The 27,619-nt window shown below is 32.4% G+C and overlaps 1 protein-coding gene across 5 annotated transcripts in view; it reads left to right on the forward strand.

The window, feature by feature from the left end:
- Positions 1-27,619, forward strand: part of LOC144433856 (EF-hand calcium-binding domain-containing protein 4B-like) — a 97,875-nt gene that overhangs the window by 28,097 nt on the left and 42,159 nt on the right. For 3 of the 5 annotated variants that reach the window (XM_078122237.1, XM_078122239.1, XM_078122240.1), the window contains exons 5-8: positions 12,243-12,795; positions 14,469-14,622; positions 16,303-16,341; positions 23,463-23,609. In XM_078122237.1, coding sequence (XP_077978363.1) covers positions 12,546-12,795; positions 14,469-14,622; positions 16,303-16,341; positions 23,463-23,609 — 590 coding nt within the window. In that variant the 5' untranslated portion in view covers positions 12,243-12,545. Of the gene's footprint in view, positions 1-12,242; positions 12,796-14,468; positions 14,623-16,302; positions 16,342-22,398; positions 22,527-23,462; positions 23,610-27,619 lie in introns of those variants that run through there. The other 2 variants (XM_078122238.1, XM_078122241.1) reach the window with 2 other exon arrangements.

Consider the following 27,619-nt stretch of genomic DNA (forward strand, 5'->3'; position numbering starts at 1 on the left):
ATCATGTAACAAGTATTACAATATATATGTAAGTGTACAAAGCTAAATGTTTGCTGTTGCATACTATTAAAATCAAGGTGATGTGAAGCTATTACAAGGTTGCCACTGATTGGAAAACCATACATTATATACTTTTATCACTTATTAACAATACAGCCAACAGATGTGCTTTGTTTCCTTTGTTTTCTAACCAATCAGAATGAACCTTATAAAAGTGCTTCACATTATCTGACTATATTAAAATCTGTGGATTAGAAAATGTCTAGCAGTGTAGCACCCAGATAAGTCCTTGTAAGGGATACTCTGCATGGAGTATGGTGTTTTCAAAGAAATGTTTAAAATCCTCATTCTACCAGCAGTGTATTTGTTTGAACACAAAAAAAGTTAGCAAAAACAGGATACTGACTCTAAGAATTTCATTTGATGGGACTTTGTTTTCACTGATAGTCAAAACCCTATGTAGATGAGTTACAACTGCAAAACCTAAGAAGTACTCTCTAAGAAAATTCTGTTATTAATATTATCATAAAGACTATTTTAATGTCCAGCCTATATATAGATTATTATTATGTTATATGAAATATGATATGTAAAGAACAGTACAAACAGTGATACTGAGTGGTAGAAATGACATTAGGAACAGCTGTCACTTTTATTTACAATTTTATTGTCGGTATAGTATGAAAAATTAACCTGAATGAATTTGACCATGAAATTACTAAATTTTCAATTTTGGAACAGCTGGTTATGTCAACTTTAGTCTAGATGTACTGGTACATTTTAAGTTAGTTTTGCTTCCAGGAACAATGGCAGTCCTTTTTAAAAACCCATTGGGCAAGTCAAACGTATGGTTCTTTCCTCATCCATAGTGTTAAAGTTATCACGAACACATTACTAACATATGCAGCTATTTATTAGAGATTTCGCAGTTAAATTAATTTGCATATTAACAGCCACATCTCAGTGACACATATGTTATTGGTCTACATACAAATGAAAAAATCAGTCAATTGACAATAGCTCATTGTAGTACATCCCTAATGATGCTGTCCAGACATCAGCAAAAATATGAGATTCGCTTCCAAGAAATGTTTTGACTCTGTAGAAATTTTATAATATACTAAAAATTAAAACAGAAGAACTCTCCAACCATCATAGTCAACAATCATTTTCTGTGTTGTATAAAAAATTTGTTGAGCCAGACAATAAAATGTAGCAGTAAATTAGTAAGATTTAATTAAGCCAGTGTTTTGTTTCAGGTTTTGTGATTTTTAATTATATATTGACAGATATGCAGATTTCTATTGAGACACCTGAAGCATTTGATACTTGAACTGATAAACTCATTGACATTCTAAAAGTAATTATGATGTGAATTTGTATCTACTTGAGATAAAAGTATGAAAAGCTTGACATGTTTGCAGTGCTCAAACGCATATACTTATGTCCTAATTATTAACATTATTGTTATTAATTAACTAAATAAAAAGAGGGAGAGATGTTTTTAGTAACACTTTACTCCTTTGAGCTGTTTTTGATTGATCATGTCATGATTCAATAATTATGATGACAAATCTAATTAAAATAGCAAAAGGTGAATTTAGAAGCTTTTCACTCAAGTGAAAATACTTACAAAAACTTTGATTAAAATATTCTAGTATAATATGTTAATGTCAATGCATGCTTTCTGTGATATTACAGTTTGTGTTCTGGCATTGTTAGATCTGTTGATTGCATAGTTGGGATTTCCTACAAACATTATTATATGTATCATAAATTACATCATTGGATCGTTTATAAATATCCTGAATACCTGGTTTCAGTTCAGTTAAATGCTAGTGATGGTTGAGTACACATCAGTAAGTAGAATACTGTGAGTACCTTTTAAATGCTAGTGATGGTTAAGTATACATCAGTAAGTAGAATACTGTGAGTACCTTTTAATTACAAGTGATGGTTAAGTATACATCAGTAAGTAGAATACTGTGAGTACCTTTTAATTACAAGTGATGGTTAAGTATACATCAGTAAATAGAATACTGTGGGTACCTTTTAATTACAAGTGATGGTTAAGTATACATCAGTAAGTAGAATACGGTGGGTACCTTTTAATTACAAGTGATGGTTAAGTTCACACCAAAAAGTAGAATAGTGTGAATATCTTTTAATTACAAGTGATGGTTAAGTATACATCAGTAAATAGAATACTGTGGGTACCTTTTAATTACAAGTGATGGTTAAGTATACATCAGTAAGTAGAATACTGTGAGTACCTTTTAATTACAAGTGATGGTTAAGTATACATCAGTAAGTAGAATACTGTGAGTACCTTTTAATTACAAGTGATGGTTAAGTATACATCAGTGAGTAGAATACTGTGAGTACCTTTTAATTACAAGTGATGGTTAAGTTTACACCAAAAAGTAGAATAGTGTGAATATCTTTTAATTACAAGTGATGGTTAAGTATACATCAGTAAATAGAATACTGTGGGTACCTTTTAATTACAAGTGATGGTTAAGTATACATCAGTAAGTAGAATACTGTGAGTACCTTTTAATTACAAGTGATGGTTAAGTATACATCAGGAAGTAGAATACTGTAAGTACCTTTTAATTACAAGTGATGGTTAAGTATACATCAGTAAGTAGAATAGTGTGAGTACCTTTTGATATGCAGAAAATATTATGTCCCAAAAATATATAAACTCAGCTTGTGCCCCTTTAATAATTTTTATAATTTCTAATAAATTTTATCCTAATCTACTTATCCTAATTGTTATCACTATTGTTATAAATTATTTAATTATATTATTAATTAATCAAGTGAAAATAAAGGCAAGAGAGTTTCATCTATTAACTTTGATTTATCGTGAGATTTAACAATTATGATGCGAAAGGTACAATAATTGATAATTAACTACTTAAAAAAATACATTCATTGTATTACTTAACCCCCCCCCCCCCAAAAAAAAAAAAAAAAAAAAAAAAAAAAAAAATCTGTAGATGTTCTAAAAACCTTATTAACATTGCTACATTTTATCATCTGGCTCAATAAAAGTCCTAGTATAATAACTTTTGCTACATTTTATCTACCTTTTGGCCCCGAATTTATGCAGTGTTTAATTGTGGTCTGTAATAAAGTCCTCCTTGAAAAGAATCCCTTGAAAGTTTCTGGTAGATTATTAATCAGAATTATAGATGTCTCAAGAAACTTAACCCTGGTTGAAGAAAACAGATCCATGGAAATGAAGTCATTCATGTATAGCTAGGCAAGTCAGTTATATTTTTATACACAAGTATGCCTGGGTGTCATTGGGTCATTGATAAAAAATACAAAATTTGTTGTAAACAAGGTCAAAGTACATTTAAAATAATGACTTCATAGAGACCATTACTATTATTATTGTATTTCAAGGAAACTATCAGGGTTATGTCAGCTGCTGACATTTTAGGGACGATCGCTTGATGCCACACAAGTTCAATAAATGAGCTTTAATTTAATAATAATAATAATAATAAACTATAAAAGTCTTTATTGCCAATCGATAGAATTAAGAGGAATGTGCCTTGGCGACGTTGCTAAAAAAACACTCAAATACAGAAAAAGACACCACAAAAGCACCAAAAAATCACAAACGACTGATAAAAATGCAGAATTACGACACAAAAATACAATCTTAAAACGCTACATTCAAATGCAACAGTTTTGAACTGCTTTTGGAAAGAAACTGTGTAAAAACCGGTTTGTCTTACATTTAAAGTATCTAAAGGGGAGGGGCTGTGGCATTATTGCATTTGCTGAACTTCATTTTCACACTTCTGAGCAAATTTTGAAAACTTTCACACCTTCAGTGATAACAGGTTATGTATTTACTACTGAGATGTTGATAAGTTGATACAAATTTACTGCTAATGTGATATCGAGTGTTGGGTTTCTGCTTGTGTGTTTTCTATGTTTTACATTGTGGTGTGCAAACTCATCAATTCATTTCACCACACTAACATCATGTGAATAGATGACAAAACAGCAGTCATGTTGTTGTTGTCATCGTTGTCCTCGTCCTCGTCACCGTCGCCATCATCGTCGTCATCATCATTGTCATTGTCATTATTGTTGTTGTTGTTGTTGTTGTTGTTGTTGTAATATTTCATATATCAAAACAGCCCATGATGATCATCCATCACTATTACCACTGACACAGTCTGAATAGATGACAAAAAAGCTGTCATGTTGTTGTTGTTGTTGTTGTTGTTGTTGTTTTATTTCACTGTCGCTACCAGGGTCATCACCCAGCTGTGCGATTTTATAGTCATATCTACGGTAGCCTGCCAACTCATCAATTCATTTCACTATCACCACACTGACATCATGTGACACCACAGCAGTCATATTGTTCAAGGTAACGAGGAGATAGACATCTGTGGACACATACTGTATTGTGTCTGTGAAAATATAACACTATATAGAATATTTAATGAAATAGAATTAATATTTACATCACATACAGGATTAAACGCCTCACTGCTTGAATTCAATTCAATCATTTGTCATATTATAGAAATTTCCAACAAATGGAAAAAAAAAATTGATGACGAATCACAAATTTTTGGTGAGCACCAACAGGGAGTCAAATAAAATCATTTGTTATAACTGTAAAGTTCTACTCAGAGTCTGGCAATTTTTTTTTTTGAACCTAAATTACAAATTTCAAATTGACTGATGACTTAACATTGTTGGACAGGTGTGTAATTCTAGTTAGTTTAGTATTTTTATTTTGTGTAATTTTATAGTATTATTTTCTATTGATGAACGTTGATTGTAATGGTAGATGTACTTTATATGTGACTGAATTTTGACATTGAATTGTGTGTAAATCACAAGATGACATCATTATGTAGATGAACCATTCACATTTTGTTTCAAATCGACAAAATATGTGTCTATTGTAATTGTTTGCCAATATCATGAATATACATGTGCAGTAAAAACCTGTCTAAATTGACCACTTTGTAAATCACGTTCCCTTGAATATATACTGACCAATTTATTTATTCTGAAAATTACCCATAAATTGTCCGTAGGTATAATTGAAACTTACACAGACAGTGTACATATGTATAATAGCCACTCACGCAGTGTAACAGTAAAGTGTGGTTGATATTATATTCTAAAGTTTTGTAGACAGTTATATAGCTGTAATAGATTGTACAGTTATATAGCTGTAATAGATTGTACAGTTATATAGCTGTAATAGACTGTAGACAGTTATATAGCTGTAATGGACTGTAGACAGTTATATAGCTGTAATAGACTGTAGACAGTTATATAGCTGTAATAGACTGTAGACAGCTATGTAGCTGTAATGGACTGTAGACAGCTATATAGCTGTAATGGACTGTAGACAGCTATATAGCTGTAATAGACTGTAGACAGCTATATAGCTGTAATAGACTGTAGACAGCTATATAGCTGTAATAGATTGTACAGTTATATAGCTGTAATAGACTATACAGTTATATAGCTGTAATAGACTGTAGACATCTATATAGCTGTAATGGACTGTAGACAGCTATATAGCTGTAATGGACTGTAGACAGCTATATAGCTGTAATAGACTGTAGACAGCTATATAGCTGTAATAGACTGTAGACAGCTATATAGCTGTAATAGATTGTACAGTTATATAGCTATAATAGACTGTAGACAGCTATATAGCTGTAATAGATTGTACAGTTATATAGCTGTAATAGACTACAGTTATATAGCTGTAATAGACTGTAGACAGCTATGTAGCTGTAATAGACTGTAGACAGCTATATAGCTGTAATAGACAGTAGACAGCTATATAGCTGTAATAGATTGTACAATTATATAGCTGTAATAGACTGTAGACAGCTATGTAGCTGTAATAGATTGTACAGTTATATAGCTGTAATAGACTGTACAGTTATATAGCTGTAATAGATTGTAGACAGCTATGTAGCTGTAATAGACTAGACAGCTATATAGCTGTAGACTGCAGACAGTTATATAGCTGTAATAGACTGTAGACAGCTATATAGCTGTAATAGACTGTAGACAGCTATATAGCTTTAATAGACTGTAGACAGCTATACAGCTTTAATAGACTGTAGACAGCTATATAGCTGTAATAGATTGTAGACAGCTATATAGCTTTAATAGACTGTACAGTTATATAGCTGTAATAGACTGTACAGTTATATAGCTGTAATAGACTGCAGACAGCTATATAGCTGTAATAGACAGTAGACAGCTATATAGTGTAATAGACTGTACAGTTATATAGCTGTAATAGACTGCAGACAGCTATATAGCTGTAATAGACAGTAGACAGCTATATAGCTGTAATAGACTACAGTTATATAGCTGTAATAGACTAGACAGCTATATAGCTGTAATAGACCGTACAGTTATATAGCTGTAATAGACTGCAGACAGCTATATAGCTGTAATAGACAGTAGACAGCTATATAGCTGTAATAGACTACAGTTATATAGCTGTAATAGACTAGACAGCTATATAGCTGTAATAGACTGTAGACAGCTATATAGCTGTAATAGACTGTAGACAGCTATATAGCTGTAATAGACTACAGTTATATAGCTGTAATAGACTAGACAGCTATATAACTGTAATAGACAGTAGACAGCTATATAGCTGTAATAGACTACAGTTATATATCTGTAATAGACTGTAGACAGCTATACAGCTTTAATAGACTGTAGACAGCTATATAGCTGTAAAAAGACTGTAGACAGCTATATAGCTGTAATAGACTGTAGACAGCTATATAGCTGTAATAGACTAGTCAGCTATATAGCTGTAATAGACTGTAGTCAGCTATATAGCTGTAATAGACTAGTCAGCTATATAGCTGTAATAGACTGTAGACAGCTATATAGCTGTAATAGACTAGTCAGTTATATATCTGTAATAGACTGTAGTCAGCTATATAGCTGTAATAGACTGTAGACAGCTATATAGCTGTAATAGACTGTAGACAGCTATATAGCTGTAATAGACTGTAGACAGCTATATAGCTGTAATAGACTGTAGACAGTTATATAGCTGCAATAGACTAGACAGCTATATAGCTGTAATAGACTGTAGACAGCTATATAGTTGTAATAGACTGTAGACAGCTATATAGCTGTAATAGACTGTAGACAGCTATATAGCTGTAATAGACTGTAGACAGCTATATAGCTGCAATAGACTAGACAGCTATATAGCTGTAATAGACTGTAGACAGCTATATAGCTGTAATAGACTAGAGTTATATAGCTGCATTAGACTGTGGACAGCTATATAGCTGTAAACGACTGTAGACAGCTATATAGCTGTAATAGACAGTAGACAACTATATAGCTGTAATAGACTGTAGACAGCTATATAGCTTTAATAGACTGTAGACAGCTATACAGCTTTAATAGACTGTAGACAGCTATATAGCTGTAATAGATTGTAGACAGCTATATAGCTTTAATAGACTGTAGACAGTTATATAGCTGTAATAGACATTAGACAGTTATATAGTTGTAATAGACTGTAGACAGCTATATAGCTGTAATAGACTGTAGAGTTATATAGCTATAGACTGTAGACAGTTATATAGCTGTAATAGACAGTAGACAGTTATATAGTTGTAAAAGACTGTAGACAGCTATATAGCTGTAATAGACTGTAGAGTTATATAGCTATAGACTGTAGACAGTTATATAGCTGTAATAGACTGTAGACAGCTATATAGCTGTAATAAACTGTAGACAGCTATATAGCTGTAATAAAGTGTACAATATGCCATGTTGTTCAGCCTTATCAGGCTTCTCAATATTGCAGCATGAATGTCGTATCTTACATCTACCATGTTAGGAGTGAAGCCGCAAAGATAAAAATCAGTAATTTTACAAGCGATGATCAATAACGTCAAGGGTCAAAAGTTCAGTCCTTGATTACACATTAATAAAACAACTTTACTGTCAATTTCGTTATTTCTATTTAAAACTTGATATTTTTTATTTTAACATTGTATTTTACAATAACATTCAATTTGTTAGTCATATTTACATGCAATATTTTGACTTTTAAATATTGTATTATGTTTTAAAAAAACACAATTTGTCACTTTTGCTAGAAATGTGAAATTTTGAGTATTAAAAGATATAGTTATGACTAACAACATTGCAGTATGAATGAACAATACTATGTCCAAAACTTGTCATTTTTATTAGAAATTTGATATTTTGAGTAATAAAATAGTAGTTTAATAGATCAATATAATTGTAACAAAACAATCTTTAAATGTGTCCTTTTCATTTGAAATTCAATGTGTTCTTAGACATTAAGTCTGGTCAAGTTTCAAAAGTGTATCTCTATCAATGATAATTGTATTCAACAGTTTTACTTTTAGTCAAGTTTTACTTTAAATTCTATATTTTAAGTGACAGCATATTAATCCTTCAAACTTCTAACGTGTACTTGAAACAAAATTTCTCCTAAAATACCATAATAATAATAATAATAATAGCAATAAGTTTATTTTTGTGTACAAGCTAGGACACTGGCCTTTCAGCACATGACTTATAAAATTACAATTCAAGGTCAAAGGTGTCTGAGGAAAACAAAACAAAACAAAACAATAACAAGAATTTTAACAATACTGTATTATTAATAGTTTGTGAAACAATTCAAACCTTGTTATTAGTCCCCGCTGGACGAAGACTTATGGATTGGGTTCCGTCTGTCCGTGCGTCCGTGTGTCCGTCCGTCCGTCCGCAGCCGTTTCTTGGAGATGCCTGGACCGATTTTTTTCAAACTTGGTACAGGGGCAACATACAATGGCATACATATGCACGTCAATTTGTTTCATGATACGATCCAATATGGCCGCCTAGCAGCCATTTTGTTTGCAAATTTTCCCTGTCTAAAGCCATAACTCAGACATGCTTGAACAGATCTCATTCAAAGTTGGTATTAGGACAGTGTTCTATGACATACATGTGCATATTCATTGTTGTCGTGATACGATCCAATATGGCTGCCTGGCAGCCATTTTGTTTGCAAATTTTCCATGTCCAAAGCCATAACTCAGACATGCTTGAACAGATCTCATTCAAAGTTAGTATTAGGACAGTGTTCTATAACATACATGTGCATATCCATTTTCGTAGGGATACGATCCCCCATACCCGACCCATCCTTTATTGTTGTAGGCATGTTCCATGTCCAACAAGCAGACACAACATACATGTATCTAAGTCTGTTTGATTTATGTTCACAAGTGTTGTTGCGTGATCAGAGTAGTGATAATTCCTTAAAAAACAATCATAGCGGGGATAAGTCATTCTCAATGACTTGTTTGATCAAGGTTGTACATGACTGACAAAATTATGTGTGATAAATAAGCCTTCCTTGTATTTGATTTTTAAAATAGTATTAGTAATGACGGAACCCATCAATGCCATGACTGACAACATGATGTGTGGTAAATAAGCCTTCCTTGTATTTGATTTTTAAAATAGTATTAGTAATGACGGAACCCATCAATGCCATATATCTATGATAACCAATGTCACTCAACCTAGCAAATGAAAGATCAATCTATTTAAAATCTGATGTGGTGAATACTATGGCTTGTTTTTTTTATTTACTTACCTCTACTTCCTAATTATTTATTGTTGTTGGCTTGTCCCAGGAATGAATGACTTGTGGGTTAGAGATGATTACTCCGAGAACAATAAAATTGAAAACAAACGACAATAAATGAAGGAATAGTAAATAAAATAGGTAAATAAAGAAAGGGAGTCATATTCACCACATCAGATTCTATTAATCAGATTGTCAATAGCTGTGAAGAACATTGGGATTGATTTATAATGACATCAAAATCCCAATATGGCAATTTACTTTAGTTGAAGTCTGTTTTTGTTTCCTAACCAAATTATACAATTTTTGAGAACAGTTTTCAAATGTAAAAGAAGTATAGATTTCAAGAGATAAAAGTGCTATTTTTTATTCAAAAACCCAAAGGTTGAAATTGCAGACAAGCTCTAGTTCAAAGGCTAATTTCCATCATTTAAATGAAAATTATGCATTAAAAAAAAAATAAGTTTTGGTTTATTTTTATGTGTGTTGATGTGTTTATAATGAGCTGGAGCAATATATGTGGCATATGGTGAAGATATGAATTCAGTATGAATGTGCCAATAATCAAGAATTTATTTCAAAAGACTTTATTTGATTAAATTTAAAAAAAAAATATAACCAAAGAATCGAAACGCCTCCAGACTGGAGCTAAAATATAGAGATACATGTACGTAATCTGTTATTTTCTCACTGAAATCTATCAATTAAACACACATTTCAATTTGTGAGGAAACAAGGGAGAGAGAGACCACACAGCTGATCAGCTGACTGAGGTCATGCCGGATCAATAAAACTTATTAGACTCATGGAAACATGATTGAAAGGAAAATAAACCTTAAGTATTAGTTATTGACATGAGACATTTCATAGGAAATTGACAATAGAGTGTGTGAGTGAAATACAACAATAGTCTGTTGAGTTATGTACATTGTTTTGGTGAAAGGAATATAAGTAGCCTAAGGGAAATAAAACACAGGTTAGGAGCTATATAAAGTCTGCGTAGTCCAATGTTAATGTTAAATCAATAAGATTATTACTAGGGTAGCGTATTTTTGAAATTTGAATTCTCGTGGTAAAATGAAATGTGTATATACAAATGTACCCAGTGTGTTAATTTGTATGGCTTGGGAACTCTGGTAATTAAAAAAAATGGCAAATTGTCATAGATTCCCCAATTGCACCTAGCCTGATAAAGTGAGTGGGGAACTCAGGTAGGTTTTACCTACATGTACTTTAACCATCCTTAACAAAAAATACTGAGGAATTTAGTTATTATTACATTTCAACCAGTGTTTTTGCTGAAGTTTGGGAAACACTGTTAACAGAAAGGTTGAAATCCCAGGTAAAACTTGCCTATAGTTATCCTTACATTCTAATAAGAGTGAAGAACCACCAAACCTGACTAGGAATTATTTGGGTAGATTTTACCTTTATACTCACGATATCGATCACTACCCTTACACAAACACTACAGAAACGCGACATGTACATTTTGTACTTTCTGAATTATTTAACAATTGCTTGTGACTTCAGTTGCCTTTAGGATCTATACATGTGTGTAAATGTCTGATTCATGCATATATTCATGTATTGACATGTTCAGTTTACTAATGCTTGCTACAACATACATGTAAATACAATTACAGTTAGTCATACAATTATATCTATGATTTCCCTACCTTCCCCTGGGTCTATAGTGTTGTATGAATATACATGTACATGTATATACATGCATTTTATATAATGGTTTGTTTACTTGTACAATGTACATGTAACTTTTCAAAAAAGACAAAGATTAACAGTATCATATATTTCAATCAATTCACTTGTACCTGCATATAGACTTTAAAAAAAACCCCACTTGTTTGTGTAAAATGAAATTCTGGATTTTTTATACCTTGAAAATATATGAGGGGTGGGGTTGAAATGATATAGGTAATAGATTTCAGATTAATATGTACATGTATGTTATATTCAATGATATTCATATTCTCATGGTAATATAGCAACAACATTGCATTAAGACCATGTACACTTAACACATATAAGTGATATATCCAAAAATATGCATGGGCTAGGTCTAGTGATAGGTTAGTTTGGAAAATGTGGTCTTTATGGGTTGGGGAGGGGAGGGACTGGCTTTGGATGTCTGAGCAGAGGTAGGGGTCTGTTTGAGACAACAAAAGTGCAACTCCAAAACAGTGATGTCCCTCCCCCCAGCCAGTTATAAATGAACAGCCTCTCGCCACTATGCATGTAAACTTATTACTTTTTAATAGTTGCATCTATCTCGTTTCAAGGAATTAACTTCCACATGAAAACTGGAATAATTGCATTTTTCAAAAATTAACTTTATATGCTTCATAGTCTTGAAAGTAATAACATTGACAACAGTACATGTACATTACATGTGTATGTGTCTCTGTAAAAAAAATCTCTGGGAGCAATTCCAGCACAAAAAAACCAAAAAAAAAAACCAACATAAAACAAAACGATGGACAAGAGATGTCTATAGATATGACTCCCTTACTCTGAAGTTGCTATTATGATATTTCTTCTGATTTACTTCTAGGTACTGAAGACCAAGTAATTTAAGTGGTTTTGCTGTATTCCTGTGATACCATAAAACTGTAAGAAACTCTGTTCTTGATGACTTCATGGAAAGGAAACCTGAGAAGCTATGTAAGGATGTGACTCTCCGGTTAAGTAGGTTTTCATGAGACATATTATAGACATTGATTGGTTCACAGAGTTGACAAGATCTGAGTGTGGATCCGAGTTGTAGAACTTCCAGTATTTTCATCAACAACCAAGCTCCATTTAACTAACCAAGCTACACCTACGTGATCAACTGCAAAGTCACTCGCATCTCAAAATGACGACGGAATTTGAAGGAATCGGTCAAACCCCATCTGTGGGTGAAATGCAAGACATGTTAACACAGAAGGCTACGGAACTGTTCATGTTGTGTGATAAAGAAGAAAAAGGTTTTATCACCAAGAGAGACATGCAGAGATTATGTGGAGAGCTTCCTTTGTCTCCAGATCAACTGGAAGCTGTGTTTGATTCACTGGATGATGATGGAAATGGATATTTGACACTAGAAGAATTTACTGAAGGCTTTGGTAAGATATTTGTATGTTGGATATAGCCAGTCTGTTATTTATTATATTATCTCTTTGGAAGACTAGTCTACTTGGCCAATCTCTAGAGTTTATTGGACAGTTTCATATAAAGCTTCATCAATATTTATAGTTTGGTGCTAGTGATTATGTATTTAATGATCTAAAAAAAATGTTGGCACAGTTCCGTGGGCTTTTTTTGTCATTGTTTGGCCTGGGTGACCTTGCCCTCTTTTGGACAGTATTGCAACAACAAAGATGGCGGCACGTTCAAGTAGAAAGTTGTTGCAATTTGTGTACATGTAGATTCAGCATTTATTGCTGACAGGACAATATGCATAACTAAACTATAGTATACCATTTCAGTGCTGCCATTATGCAATTAATGTCTCTGAAACCCTATTCTTTACCTATTTACTATTCTTATGCTGATGAAGTGATCTTTGACCTGTGACCTGACATTAAGTTATTTTGCCCTTCTCAATGTTAGTCTTATAATCGCAGGTACCATTATATCAATGAGTATTTACATTTCTACAATACTGTGATCCATTGTAAGTTTGTCATTACTGCACAAAACAATTGAAACATATGCAAACATTTTGTCTGATGAACACATGTGTAATGTTTTCATGTGTAATCTTTCAATGAATGTTATTTGTTTCATTTTTTTTGGGAATTTGTGGGAATTTAGGTGATACATAATGTCATCTCAGAAACAGCAGGTTTCTTTGTTTGGTTAGTTTTTCCCCCAAAAAACTCATACAATTTTAAGATATAAAGGTGTTCTGATGGTTACGTCACACTTGTGAAGATCTGAGAACAACCCAGCAGTACAGAACATCATATCTTGCTCTATAATCATAATTCATTCCCAAAAATATATAATTACAAATTACAAATACATTTACATATTTCAAGATACAGCACTGTAATAATAATAATAGTAATAATAATAAAGTCTTATTAGCACATTACACAACAGCTCTAATGCGCTTTACAAGACTCACAAAAAATAAAACGTCCATGAAAGGCTTAAACAGTATAATTAATGTTCATGGTGTAACAAAGCAGGACCTTAAATTTTTTTTTTAATCCATCATAGTACTGAGTAAAATGTTTGGCATAAGAATTTGGACAAAAAAATGAAATCAAAACTTATCCCTCTGTTTTAATACAAACAATAATCTTCTGTTAATTTTATCTCTAAGATATTGTTGTGAAAAGAATGTTACCCAATTCAGAGCAGATTATAACCTTGTCTTCAAAGATATGAAGTCTGTGCATAAATTCACTGTATTTAATAGCTGATTGATACTAGGTGGTTTAAATTCACTATACATGTATTAGCTGATTCAAGTGATTGATTCTAGGTACTTGGTGTTTGGCATTTATAATGTATTTAACCATTGTTAATTTACAGTGTAATTCTTTCCATGCAAATCAGAGCAGGTGCTTTTAATTAACACTTAAAGTAGATATTCCCACAACACAGGTGTTTGCATCAAATCAAATCTGAAAAGTTTGACCCTGTTTAATACAGGAATCAATGATTCTCGACAACAAACAAATTCTTATGTTTTCACAGAATCTTTCCATGTCCGAAATTCACTGAAAGATACATCCACAAACTTATTTACATCATAATAATGTAATTACTTTGTAACTTTACAAAGGTGGATTCCTAGGCTTTGGGGCTGAGGAAGCAACAGAAACAGATGGTGACAAAGATGTCTATGAAGCTGCACAGAATTATGACACAACACAGGAAGATGACATAGCATTTAAACAAGCCATGGACAGTCTTGGAGCTCAAGAATTATTTGATGAGTGAGTGTACGATTATAAACTCTTTAAAATTTCTCTTTTGGCGAAAAATTGCTAATTTTGAAAGTATTGTGTTGATAGTATGATTCTGCACTTGCTACAGCACATAGTAAATACAGTGACCAAAGTCAGTGTCATCTAATATCGGATGTGCAATATCAAGCATAAAGATTTTAGAGTTTTTTATGTAAAGGTATTCTTGCAGGACAAATTATTTTCAGCTTGAATGACACGTGAAAACTCTATCTGGTCATTTTTGTGTTTGCCAAAGTTTCTGTAATGGTACCTGCATTATACTTATAGTAAATCCATGTGAGGGATCATGATTTTATTCATATGAAAATTCTTTTGGAAAAATCTGATACATTTTAGTGTCATATCTGTTGATGGTAAATATGACAGGCTCTATATTTTTGGTCATTGTATTTATTTGTGTAGTCTAGTATACACAAATCTATTTCTATGTAGTGCATTGTATTTTCACTCCATATTTTATGTGATCCACTGTATTATTTATGTCCCTTGTTTTATGTGTTGTTGTTGTTGTTGTTGTTGTTGTTGTTGTTGTTGTTGTTGTTGCCGTCCCCTTACTGCAGCAGTGTTTGAAAGCTACCCATTGCTGTTGCAACCATGGCAACCAAAAAAGAATTGTTTGTTTGTTGCTTCATTACCAATTTCTCTTGTCCAATTATTGGAAATGAAGCCAATAACAAAGAAACTGGTGCCATGTTTATTTCCTCCAGTAATTAGTGGCTGTAGACGATTATTTTGCATGGTAGACATATCAATTAAATAATGTCTGGTGCACCATATGTTTGAATCAGTATACAGAACTTGGAGGAATATCTTCTGGAATGCCTGGAAAAATTTCAAGCTGCCACCCTACCTTTATATTGTTCATTCCATGATAAATGGCAAAATATCACTTTCATATAAACTTGTGAATGTTATGTGGAACCATAGACAGTAGAGGGCTCCCCTCTACTGTCTATGGTGGAACAAACAATGTCTCCTGGATTTTATGGTTGAACACTATTAATTTCACCTACAATAACATGCATTTAGGTATATTCATTTCAAGGATATCAAAATATTCATTTCATGGATGACAAGTCAATTTCCGTTTTTAAACTTTACCCAACCATTTTATGTTATGATAAAATGTCACTTTTGCCCAAATAAGCATATTTCAAGGGTGGCAAAATGCAAATTTCACTTACTTAAATGTAAAAATATTCATGATGTGTGGAAAAATGCCACTTTCACCAAGATCAGTTTATAAAGGGTGAAAATATACTTTTAAAAATATCATTTTATGGGGTGGAAAATATAACTTTCATCCAAACCTAAATTTCTCAAATTAGTGACAAAAATATCACTTCACCCAAAACATTTCTGAATTTCAAATTGGTGATAAAAATCTCACTTCACCGGGTCACCCACATCAGTTTATTTCATGGGTAGAAAGATATAAATTTCACCTACTAGATAAGGTTATATCATGGATGTCAAAAAACAAATCATTTCATGGCTGGTAAAATTAATATTTCTGCAAAAAACAAAGAAACCACAAACAATGTGTTCTGCAATGCCTCTTTCAAACACTGCTAATTATCATGCTATCTTCAGTTTTATTTTTCTCTTTTTGCAATCTCGTTTTTTCTTTCATATCATTATTATCAGTTCTGGTCGAGGTAAACAAGGCAGATTACAACACTATGAGTAAGTAACCATACAATGATATATGTAATAAATGTATATAATTATGTAAGCACATCAAGGTAACACTAAAACTATAAATAGCTGAATGCATCACAAATGTGTATATTGAAGAGATACCCAGATTCAAATTTTACAATCGAAGTTTGTCTTTTGTTTTAGACAAACAATGATATCATTAGTTTTTTTTGAATGTATATGTTGTTGGTAAATTTATATGGACATTTCATCAGATATATCGTTATCCTGGTGAAAACCACTCCATGTTATTTCGAATCTGTAGACTTTGGGTAACCTGGCTAAGTCATTCCATGATTTTACATTACCTACATAATATGCAATATTGCTGACAAACACTGACTTTAAATTTGTTCTCGGAACCCCATTTAGTGTTCAGTGGAGGTCCATGCCATGGACTGAATCAGCAGATATGCATGATTTAAAGCAGAACATAATAGTATTCAATTTCATGATGATTTTCTTGAGTGTAATAATTAGTGTTTAGGAATCATGAATGTTTACGTTCCGTCGTTACCTATATGCAAGTCTGCTGGATTCCCGCATGATACAACGCATACATGTCCATGACAAGGACTTCCACTGAATGAAGAATGAATGAGGAATAAGTTTCAACTCACTTTCTCAGAAATCAGTTGTGATGTGATATAAAACCATGAATTGATTCTCCAGAACACAAAGTATACGAAAAATGCCTTTATCAAGTTCCTTGAGTGGTATTCCCCTAGAGACATTCTGTGGATATCCATCTATTACGACAGTTTTTAAGTTTTGGAAATATACAGGAATCAGGAAGTATTTCTGGCCAGACATTTTGCCCTGGCATATAGCATATGGACCAATGAAAGCAGTCTAGCTAGCCAGGGTGAAATACCTTAAAAGTTTCTTAAAATGTTATAGGGCTTGTATATCCATTCACTGACTCAGGTCAGGTTTAGACAGAAATTATTGCAAAGTTGTCATGACAAATTTAACTAGATTTTTTTTCCTGCAGCCAGGTTCATTGTATGTTTGAGATGCTGTTAGCTACCTAACTTTGCAATGGTCATAATTTTAATTGTACTAAAACACACTTGCATGGTAGAAATAGCACCGGCTAACAACTGTTATTGATGTATGTGATAATACATGCTGGTACTATTACATTGATAATGAATTGTATATTGTATGGCTTGTTAATAGACCTTTCACATGAAGTATGCCCTCTAGTGTTGGGATTTTCAATGAGACACTAAGTTCTGATACAAGGTATGCAAAGACTGTGATTTAAGTTTAAAAGACTAAATTTCAGACACCCCTGTTGTTCAGAGCCATTATTTAATTGTACCCAATGCTGTAGTCCTAAAAACAAGGTCAATTTGTATAGAATAATGAAAATAATGACCCCATTGTTATGCAAATTACCAATCTCATGAGAATTACAGTTGCCAAATCAGCAGAACACTTTTGTTGCATTTGGCAAATCGGCAAAGTTTATTACTATTATCATACTTCATCACTAGAGGGCGCCATTTATTGTAAAGGTCTTTTGTGGTGTAGCATGATGTGTTGTTTTGTACGTTTACAGTACTAATTGATGTGTATAACCTGTGTGACATTTTTGAAGTGGATGTAATACTGATAATTGCCGCCACACTGAATTGAATTGATGTGCTACTTATAACTAACTCATTTCGTTTGATTGTACTTAAAAACTACCTTCAAGACATAAACGTGCATAGATGTCTTGGAAGTAAACAATTCTTGTACTTTTCTGAAAAGAATTTGTTTGAATTTGATAACTTCAGCTAATGAGTGTCCTGTTTTTTTTTCTTGTTTTGAAGTGAAATTTGTTGTTTTGATCGTGTTTTGATATCTTTACAAACTCACATGTACCATTGTCATAAACCACAGCTTACGGGGGTGGGGGTGGGGGGTGGGGTGGGGGTGGGGTCGTGGTATTTTACAACACCATCTAAGACGCACTGTCGTGGAAGCAATATCAGCTCTGGTTTGTGAGAATGACTTGTACATAAAACATTTTTATATTCATTTTATCTTTGATTGAAACATTTCAAAGCATAAAACACTTTTTTTTTGTATTCTTTTTCTTACTTTTCTTGGATTTTTATAAAGCTATTCAAGAAAAAATGAGGGGTATAGGTATGTTACTCTCTCAAGTCATGTGATGCATTTATCTAGCGTAGTCCTGTTAATGTATGTGTATCTGATGTGCACATTTGCATACTAGTTCCAAACATACATCTGCATCTTATTATTAGTGCTATCGTTCACCTGTGTATTAGTGCTATGTATCTACCAATTAGCATTTTAGTATTTGTATTTGTATTTAGTGCTACATCTGGAGGGACGGGGAGCTCATGGTGTGAAATTGATTTTTAAAAAATCTGAAAAATGATAAAAGCAGTGAATAGGAAACACTGATACTAAAGAATACATGGGTTCATTTACATTAAAGTTTATACAAAGTTACTGATAGTAAAACAGACAGGTTATGATAATTATATAATAAGAATAGATACCCTGTGTGGATATTACCTTGGTATTATTTTGATTACAAGTCATCTGTTACTGTAATGTAACACTGAAAGTAAAGGGATATTACAATTTCGGTGCAGTGGCACATTCATATATCATTATTATTGATGCTACATTGGGGTGGGGGTTGGGGTTGGGGGTGGGGGGTGGGGTGGGGTGGTGAGGTGTGAAATTGAAATAAATAACACTACAAATTGATAACAGCAGTGAATACTAAACACAATTTTGAGGTATTCACTTAATATTAAAAATTGATGGTTGTATTAAACTAACAAATTATAATGATATTAACAGTAGATATCCTGTCTGCATATCATGGTGCATTTATTTGTGCTGTAAATCATCTGTCGCTGTAATGTGTTACTAAAAAGTAGGGGTTATAAATATTGCAGAACAAACTCTACATGTGTGTTTACTGTTTATATCAAAACTGTACACTTTGTCTATGTCAAAAAATGTTCCTACAGCCTTGTCAACATTGATAAAATGTTTGTTTCTCAAAATGTCTGTTTTGATTTTTACCTATTACACGTACATGTACTTCCAAACCATAAACATTAGAGAGAAATTTTTCTCCAGTCTGCACATAAATACAGTTTGTTAACACATTTCTCACTTTTGTCTCGTGGTGGCGCTATACACTTTAATTCTTTTGTGGCAGGCCTTCTGGTAGTAGAAATAACTTACAGAAGTTGAAGAATCACAGGAAATATATCTTTTTAAATTTTTGGGTATTTTTTTTCAGAAGTTGTCTTAGGCATTGTACATTTAATGATTTATGTGATTTATACAGACAAAAGTTTTTATATCAGTTTAATTATTTGGGATATTAGTGCCATTTTCTTTCAGAAATTGTTTTGGGTACTGTAGATATGATGGTTTATTGTGATTTACTCTTGACAAAATTAAAATCATTTTGTGCAGTCAAATCAGTGATCACCATCATCACCATCATGGTGTCACTTTGCCGTGTCTATTGAAATTATAAATAGCTACATGTCAGTTTTTTTATCCTGGGGGAAGAAAACCATATGGTCAGAGAAAATAGAAAATGAAAATATAATGAATGTGCTGAAAGGTACAAGACAGACCATCTGTCAGCTTTATTCCAAGCTATGACTATTATATATACTTTCTAAGCTTCAATATTTTGAATACCAATCACAAAATGTGCAGAAAGGCCACTGCTATATGCTTATTGTTAAAATTAATGATTTTAAATTTGCCATATTATGTCAGACTTATTTTTTTGTGTTTTATTTTTATTAAGTGTTGTGTTGTAAAAGTTTTAATAGATTTGCATATACAAGTCATTTCGTTGAAATTCACTATTGCATCGCAATTTAACATTTTTTTATTTTATTTTTCTATTTACTGAAAAATCAATGAATACTTGCAGGAGCAAATTATAAAGTGTATAAAAAATGGTGTTAGGTTTATGACAGTGTACTGAAAGAGACAGTCTGTTCTTATATGAACTACTTCACAATAGGATTTTGATGAAAAAAGGGAAAGAATTTAAATTCATTATACAGCCACATGTCACCTGTTTGCCTTTGTTGTCATCATTGTCAAGATCTTTGTATAGACATTTAGTGACTGAATGCTCTGTTTGTTCAGTTGTAACACATAAATAGTAGAAATATTTAGCTTTCCCAGATAAATAAGACATATGATGTGATGATATTGACAACCACCACAATGGAAATAAGTTGTTAAAACTGTTTTGTGTGATATTCTGTGATGTATCTGTTTTGTCTTTCCTGCGAATGTGATAGTTGTCATATTACATGTATATATCCGTTTTAGTTTGTGGTTTTCCGAATATTTTTTTTGCCAAATGAATTGAAATCAAATCAAATCAAATCAAATCAAAGAGGTGATTAGTTTGATAGATAACACATATATAAACCCAGCCTCCCACCTCAAAATTCAAAACTGATTCACACTGAATCGATGTATGACTGGTTCAAAACTGGTTTCTATTCCCACGAGAAAGCTGAGCAATGATTTGAATTGATTCACTGTTGTTTGTATGATGATTTTTAACTGATTTCAAAACCATCCCACATCCCCTGAGACTGAGGTGGTTTTGAACGATTCAAAATCATTTCAAACCAATTTTAGTGCATGTAGGGACAGGAAAACTGATTTTGATTCAATTTCAAACCAACTAAACATTATGATGTGGGAATGGGGTTATTGTTATAATGATATCTTTGGAAAGAGATGTCATGATAAAATTGATAATAATGTTGAAAATGCAACAAGTGTTGGTAATATTTGGTCTTTGTTTCATTTTATTGTACCTTTAATAATGCCCCCCCCCCCTCACCCTTGATATATTACGTGTACTAAATGAAATATAAAAAATCGCACAGCTTATTAAGAATATGACTAGATTTTGTGGCACCAGCTTCCATTTGCTTCATTCGTTTTCCATTTGGAGATATATTATCGGTATTTGTTGCAGAGGTTTCCCACACAGTTCAGAAATACAACATATAGAGTTGTCAATCACCAAATGTGCAGACAGATTTCAAATTGTCTATCTCTGTCTCTGATAACAAAGGGTAAATCCGTATAATTAACAAGTACGACCACTGTATGAACATCTGTGATTAGAGAGCATGTAGAGAGTATGAGGCTTACTGTTTCCATAGAAACAATGACGGTGGCGAACGTATGTATGTCAGGCCATTGTGGCAGTTTTTACTGTTTGTCTTTCAGGTTTATGTACGAGAGGACATGAATGTAGATCTCTTTAATTGTTTTTTATAAACTTTATAAATTATGAAAAATTATGACATAATAATACACAAAAAAGTCCAATCATTTTCAATAAATGAAAATTGCTCTATATCACTAATTATGAGAAAATGAATAAACAAATTAATATCAATTAAGTAAACAATTTGATAAAGAAACTTAAACACCTATTTTTCAATGGCTATCCTCAAAAAAAAAAGTCATTACATGAATTTACCTCATCAAATTAAACTATTCTGATATTCAACAATTAAAAGTATTGTATTTGTTATTGATAAGTGGCTAATTAATTGGTAATCAGCTGTCACAAATGGACGTGCTCTTACAAAAAAAACCCCAGACATTATTTTTGTTAATCTTACATTCATATGTATATGCTGTTTGTTAGAAAGAATTTGACAGACACTGTATATTCATCTACTGTTGCCGACATAACAGTAATTTTGTGTCGATCAATAATTCCATTGTAATCACGTTTGAGCCAGTCGACAGATTTCCACCATATGGGGCCACGGTTTTCAAATAAAATAATAAAGATATACAGTATAACTGAACCAGCAGTCAGTCAGTATGCGTAGGCTGCAGCTAGAGGAGTATAGGGGACTGTAAATTTATATAGCCATCATGTTTTTCTTCAGAAATTCCACTAGTTTGTCTAGCGATAGCGATAGTGCTTTTAGTTGTACTTTTAGTCAGGCCTTGATGGCAATGGTGTTGGTAGTTTTGGTGGTGGCGTTACGTGAACTTTTTATGGACATAACATATCCTAAAATGACCATAGACTATAGATGTGATTTATGTGAACGATGGCTGGAAATACTGCCTGGTATCACGGAATATTGGGAATGCACGGATAAAAAGAGGTAGCTATGGTAACCAATCCTTGTGATTTTGTAACAACATATTTTGTTCTTACTTTCGTGGTATTGAAATGAATCGTAATCATTGCTAGCAATGTATGACACTTTGACCCTCCTTACCCTATATTCCAGTTGATGGAGTCTTTGGATTATAGTCACGGATCATACCATTCTTTCAAGTTTGTAGGGATGAATCCATATATTGTGGTGGTTGTCTTGTTTACACAATTTTTATTGAGTCATACTACAGTACTGTTAATACTCTGTAATGATCTAATTCATTCCCATGTTCTTGTGGAATAGTCTGAATAACTGAAATGAGAAAATAGTTATAGATTAATCATAATTTAGGTTTATTTAGTGGGTGGGATGGGGCGGAATATGGGAGAGAATTAATGGAAATTCAAATTTGTAATTAAATGTAATTAACAAACTAATCTTAATTATCATGATAATATAATTTAATTAATTTCATTCTCATAACAACTAATTAATAGATCATGATATATGACTTTTACAATATAGGCAATCCTTTTTTTTAAGAACATTTAATTAGATTTATTTTTTGAAATCAGAAAATACAGGCTTGTATATTGAGTTGAAAATAAGCATGTTTTAGTTTTAGTTGATGTATTGGTATACCATATGTACTGCCTCCAGGGATATTAAATATTTTGAAAATTGAACAGTATGAAGCTCTGATGTGGTAACAATGTTACTTGTACCAATTAATATCCAGTGTAAAACAAAATTGAGAACTGGATGGTCTCAACAAAATTCAGTTAAAAGGTTTTCAAAAAGTTCTGACTTGCTTTTAGCTTTTAACAGAGCATCACCAGGGCAGTTAAAATATCCGGCATGTATGTACTGTAGTTTTGTTCATATATAGGGAAATGTAGCTCTATAATTTAGTGACAATTTGTTTTGGTTTTCTTTCAGTCAACAACATATCAAAGACCTGTGGAAGAAACTTAAGAAAGATGAACCAGAACTACTGGGAGATTTTGAAGATTTTGTACAGAAAGTATCAAGTGACATTCGTAAAGCTAGAGTTGATAGTGATGAATTGGAGAGTGCACTTAGAAAGTAAGTAAGACTGTTTTGGAATGGTAAATGTTTGTGATCGTTTATGTTGTAATCTGTTGGTCTAATTGATAGATGTATGCATGTAGGATTATGGTGTCTTAGTTACTGTTTGTGAAAAAGTAATAACTGTAAACGGTGATGTACATGATGTCATCATTCTGAATGTTTTTTTTTGTCTTGTATCTATTCAATCTTCAATCTAGCTGACCATGTTTTTCTGTAACTTTGTGTCATTGTTATCACAATATGTCTCTGTATTTACTAGTATGTATTTATCTGTACATCAGTCTCTGTTTGTCTGTCAGTGTCTGTCTGTCTGTTTGTCTGTCTCTCTGTTAACAGTTAAGTAATCACTACATCACATCCAGCCTGTGAGTACATCTGCCATGGAATGCTGATGTTCATGTGATAGATGGATGCATACACTCAGGATGTGATGCAGTGATTACAAGTGTCACAAACCATACAGTTCACTCCAGGGGCTATATAACCACTTTATTTACAAATCTCTTCCTATACATGTTCATGCAATAGCAAAGTTATTATTGATAAAACATTCAAAATAGATACCCAATATTTCTCATCCATATAGTAACTTTACTATAGAGGTAAAATCTAGCAATAGTTCTCAGCATGCTTCCTATAATATTAATACTAGTACTACAGGTTAGGGTTTCAATCTCATAAGTGGATTCATGGGGAAAACATAGGATTATTCCTAATAGTCCATGATGAACTTTTCCTATGACTGTACTAGACAATTGTATTTTAACACCTAGATATTAATCCTAATCTAAACTGCAAAACCACCTGTTGATCATGGAAACACCTGATAGGTCAGGATTCTCTTGACCTCATTAGAGGTCGTATATCCTGGAACTTAATTAATTTATTTGAGGTCTCTCAACCCCTGTCAAGTATAATTCTAAGAATTTTAAATGTCAGTACAGACCACATTGCCCTTCTGTATTACCACAGGAAAAAGGACAAATAAATAATTTGTTCTCGCAAATGTCCAGATTGCTAGAACATTTCTAAACATTTACTGATCTGTTAGTCAGATCAGGAGATGTTAACACTCACTGCTGCAATGTGTGAATTGGGAAAATAACCTATGAGTTTGTTCTAGGATTAGTAATCTACTAATTAATGCAAAGCTGATAAACTCTGATAAGACAGTGATAAGGGTAGGAAACAGGACAAAAAACCATGAGAGGTAACAATAGTTATGATGGCAATATTTAAAACTTTATTTGAAACATAGAGAAAATACGAAAATAATATTAGAAACCTGGAATATCACGAGAACAAAATTTGTATTTCTCCCTGTGGTATTACAATAATTTGATAAGCACAGCAAAATAACTGAAGCAAAAATGAAATCAAGAAATGCTGTCCACTATTGATGAAAATACTAAAGATTTATTTGTTGTGACAGTACATGTACATTAAAATGATTAATCTGTGGTGACCCAAATTGCTACCAAATTATGGATTAAGTTTTACACTGCAGATGTGACCAAAATATTTATTGTAGTATCACTCATGTATCATTTGTCACACCATTTACTTACATAAAGCAAATATGGACATATGATTTACATAAATTTGTGTATTTTTTGTTCATTTTTAACCGTTTTGTCAATTTTAAATGCATACACTGATTGGAATTTACTGGAGTATCAAGCTTTTAAAGATGTTTTGTGTCTATAGTGATTACCGAGGGTAATTCTTTATTAAATTAAAATTTCATTTCCAATTGTCAAAGTATTTTTCATCAGTCCAACTTCAGTGATATGCAACACTGAGATATCATTTCTGAATAAAAGGATTTTAATAAAGCAATTCCAGATCTGGCAAAGAATATTTACTTCTTTAAGTTTTAATTAAAATATCAACATTTCAATTGGACACAGTCTTTTTTCAAGGGTTAGAAAAAAGACAAAAAATGTAAAAACATTACAAAAAGTCGAAACAAAAAATCGACTGTATGATCAAAGAGTAGGTGAATTATTACAATAAGTAAAAAATGAATGAAAAACTGGGGAAAAAATGGTGAGGCCAATAAATTTCTTGGTCATTAGAAGTGGTTGCTATAGACAGGTAGCGACTCATACAAATGCATTCACTATAATTTATAGTTTATAGTATCAATTACGATAGATTTCTACTATTTACCATTATGTGACATTTTCCATTTCTATAATTATTACGTGTATTTACATTTCTATAAAATGATGCAATGTTCTAGTTGGTTGGTATGGATTCCTGCTAGGCAGGTACTATTATAGTAGTCTGGAATGAGTACATTATTTCCATATAAATTAACCATGCTTTTGAACAGAACAGAACAGCATAGAATCCAGCTGTGCCGGTACCATGGTATCTTTAAACCCATGCTAATTGAAGACATTTTATTTCTATTAGCAACCCATGCTGTGAAACAGCTGAAGTCTAAATTCCAGCCAGGATTTGTACTATTGTACATTACAATCCATGTATGCTAATTATAGGGTGTGTTCTTTCTATTAGTACCCATATGGTAGGGCTATGAAGCATGGATTTCAATAAGCCAAACTGTTATATAGCTATTTGAAGTAATGGTTCCTACAAACAGTCCCTGAAGTAATTTAGTTAAAGGCCAAGGTTTCAATCCCAAGTTCTCATATAAATGTAATGTTATCAGTAGAGCCATAATGATCTACATAGGATTATTTGCATATATTTTGGCCTAATGCTTTCTGGAGTTCTGCCAGGCAACTGGTTGTTTTACACCTGGGTTACTTCTTCTGTTACGATTGAAATAAAGTTGAGATTCAACAAAAAGTTGGAGAAAAAATGAGGAAAGTTGTTAATTTTGCCGGTATTGTTAATCTCTACCAGACAGTCTTTCTCACCTATTTTTAATCATAATTCAAACTATGCCTTAAATAGGGTTTCAATCTCAGGTTTTTGCAGTGCAGTAGTGTTAACTTATCAGTGTAGAACCATAAGGCCAAATAAAAAAATAGTGTGTTTCTGATAAACCGACTGACTCTAAGCCATCGACCCAAAATATTTTTTACATGCAAATATTTAAAAGGTAAAATGGTGACAATATACTTCTATTTCCATGTACACCTTCATGCCTTTACCTCACCTCTGGTCACTTTTTAAAAAAATTATATTCCAGAGAGAAACCAGGACTTTTTAGACTATTTTAAACAGTACAATCTGCCCAACGACTGAACGTGTTCATCTACTGAACTATAATTGTTTCATTTACTTCTTTCTACATCTCATCAAATTCCCACAGGAAGTATTGATTAGATTAAACATAGCTTTATTACAACCGTATAGAAAATTGACAATTCTATTTGGGTACATAAGTGTAATAAAGACACTATAATTTTTTTTAGTAGTATCTTATGTTGGGTTCGAAGTAATTAAAAAAAAAATGAAAATAAAATAAAATAAAATTTCGACGTACCTACCCTATTTTCTGAAGTAATGTAATGGAAACAAACATTTAGGTTTGTTTTCACCTAAGGATTACATAGGCTTATTCTTTTTGTTCTGAACCAGCTATTTCTAGCTCTGCCAGATAACTGTTTTCCCACACCAAAATTGAAATCTAATCTTGTCTGGACCTTACTTTCAAACAGCGATCTACTAAACTCTACATTTATGTATGGATGTGTCAGTTTTTACTAGACTAGTTCAGATCGAACTATTTCTGTGGCCCTCACCAGATATATTATCCTCATTTTTGAAATGTACATCTGTTTTGTATCTGGTAAATAAACAGTTCAATTCAATTTCAGTTCGATTCAGTTCAGTTTTTGTTTTAAAACAAGGTTACTACTCAACTTCAGAAATTTGGTTGGAACGTTGTTCAGGTTGTTTATATAAAGAATTGTTCATGATTCATGATGATCTCATCAATGATATGTGAATTAGGTATTAAAATGTGTCTTTTTTGGTGAAAAATCAATAATTCCAAAACTACCAAGCACATTTGGCTGAAATAT

The sequence above is a fragment of the Glandiceps talaboti genome, chromosome 4, assembly GCF_964340395.1.
Source record: "Glandiceps talaboti chromosome 4, keGlaTala1.1, whole genome shotgun sequence".
NCBI lineage: Eukaryota > Metazoa > Hemichordata > Enteropneusta > Spengelidae > Glandiceps > Glandiceps talaboti.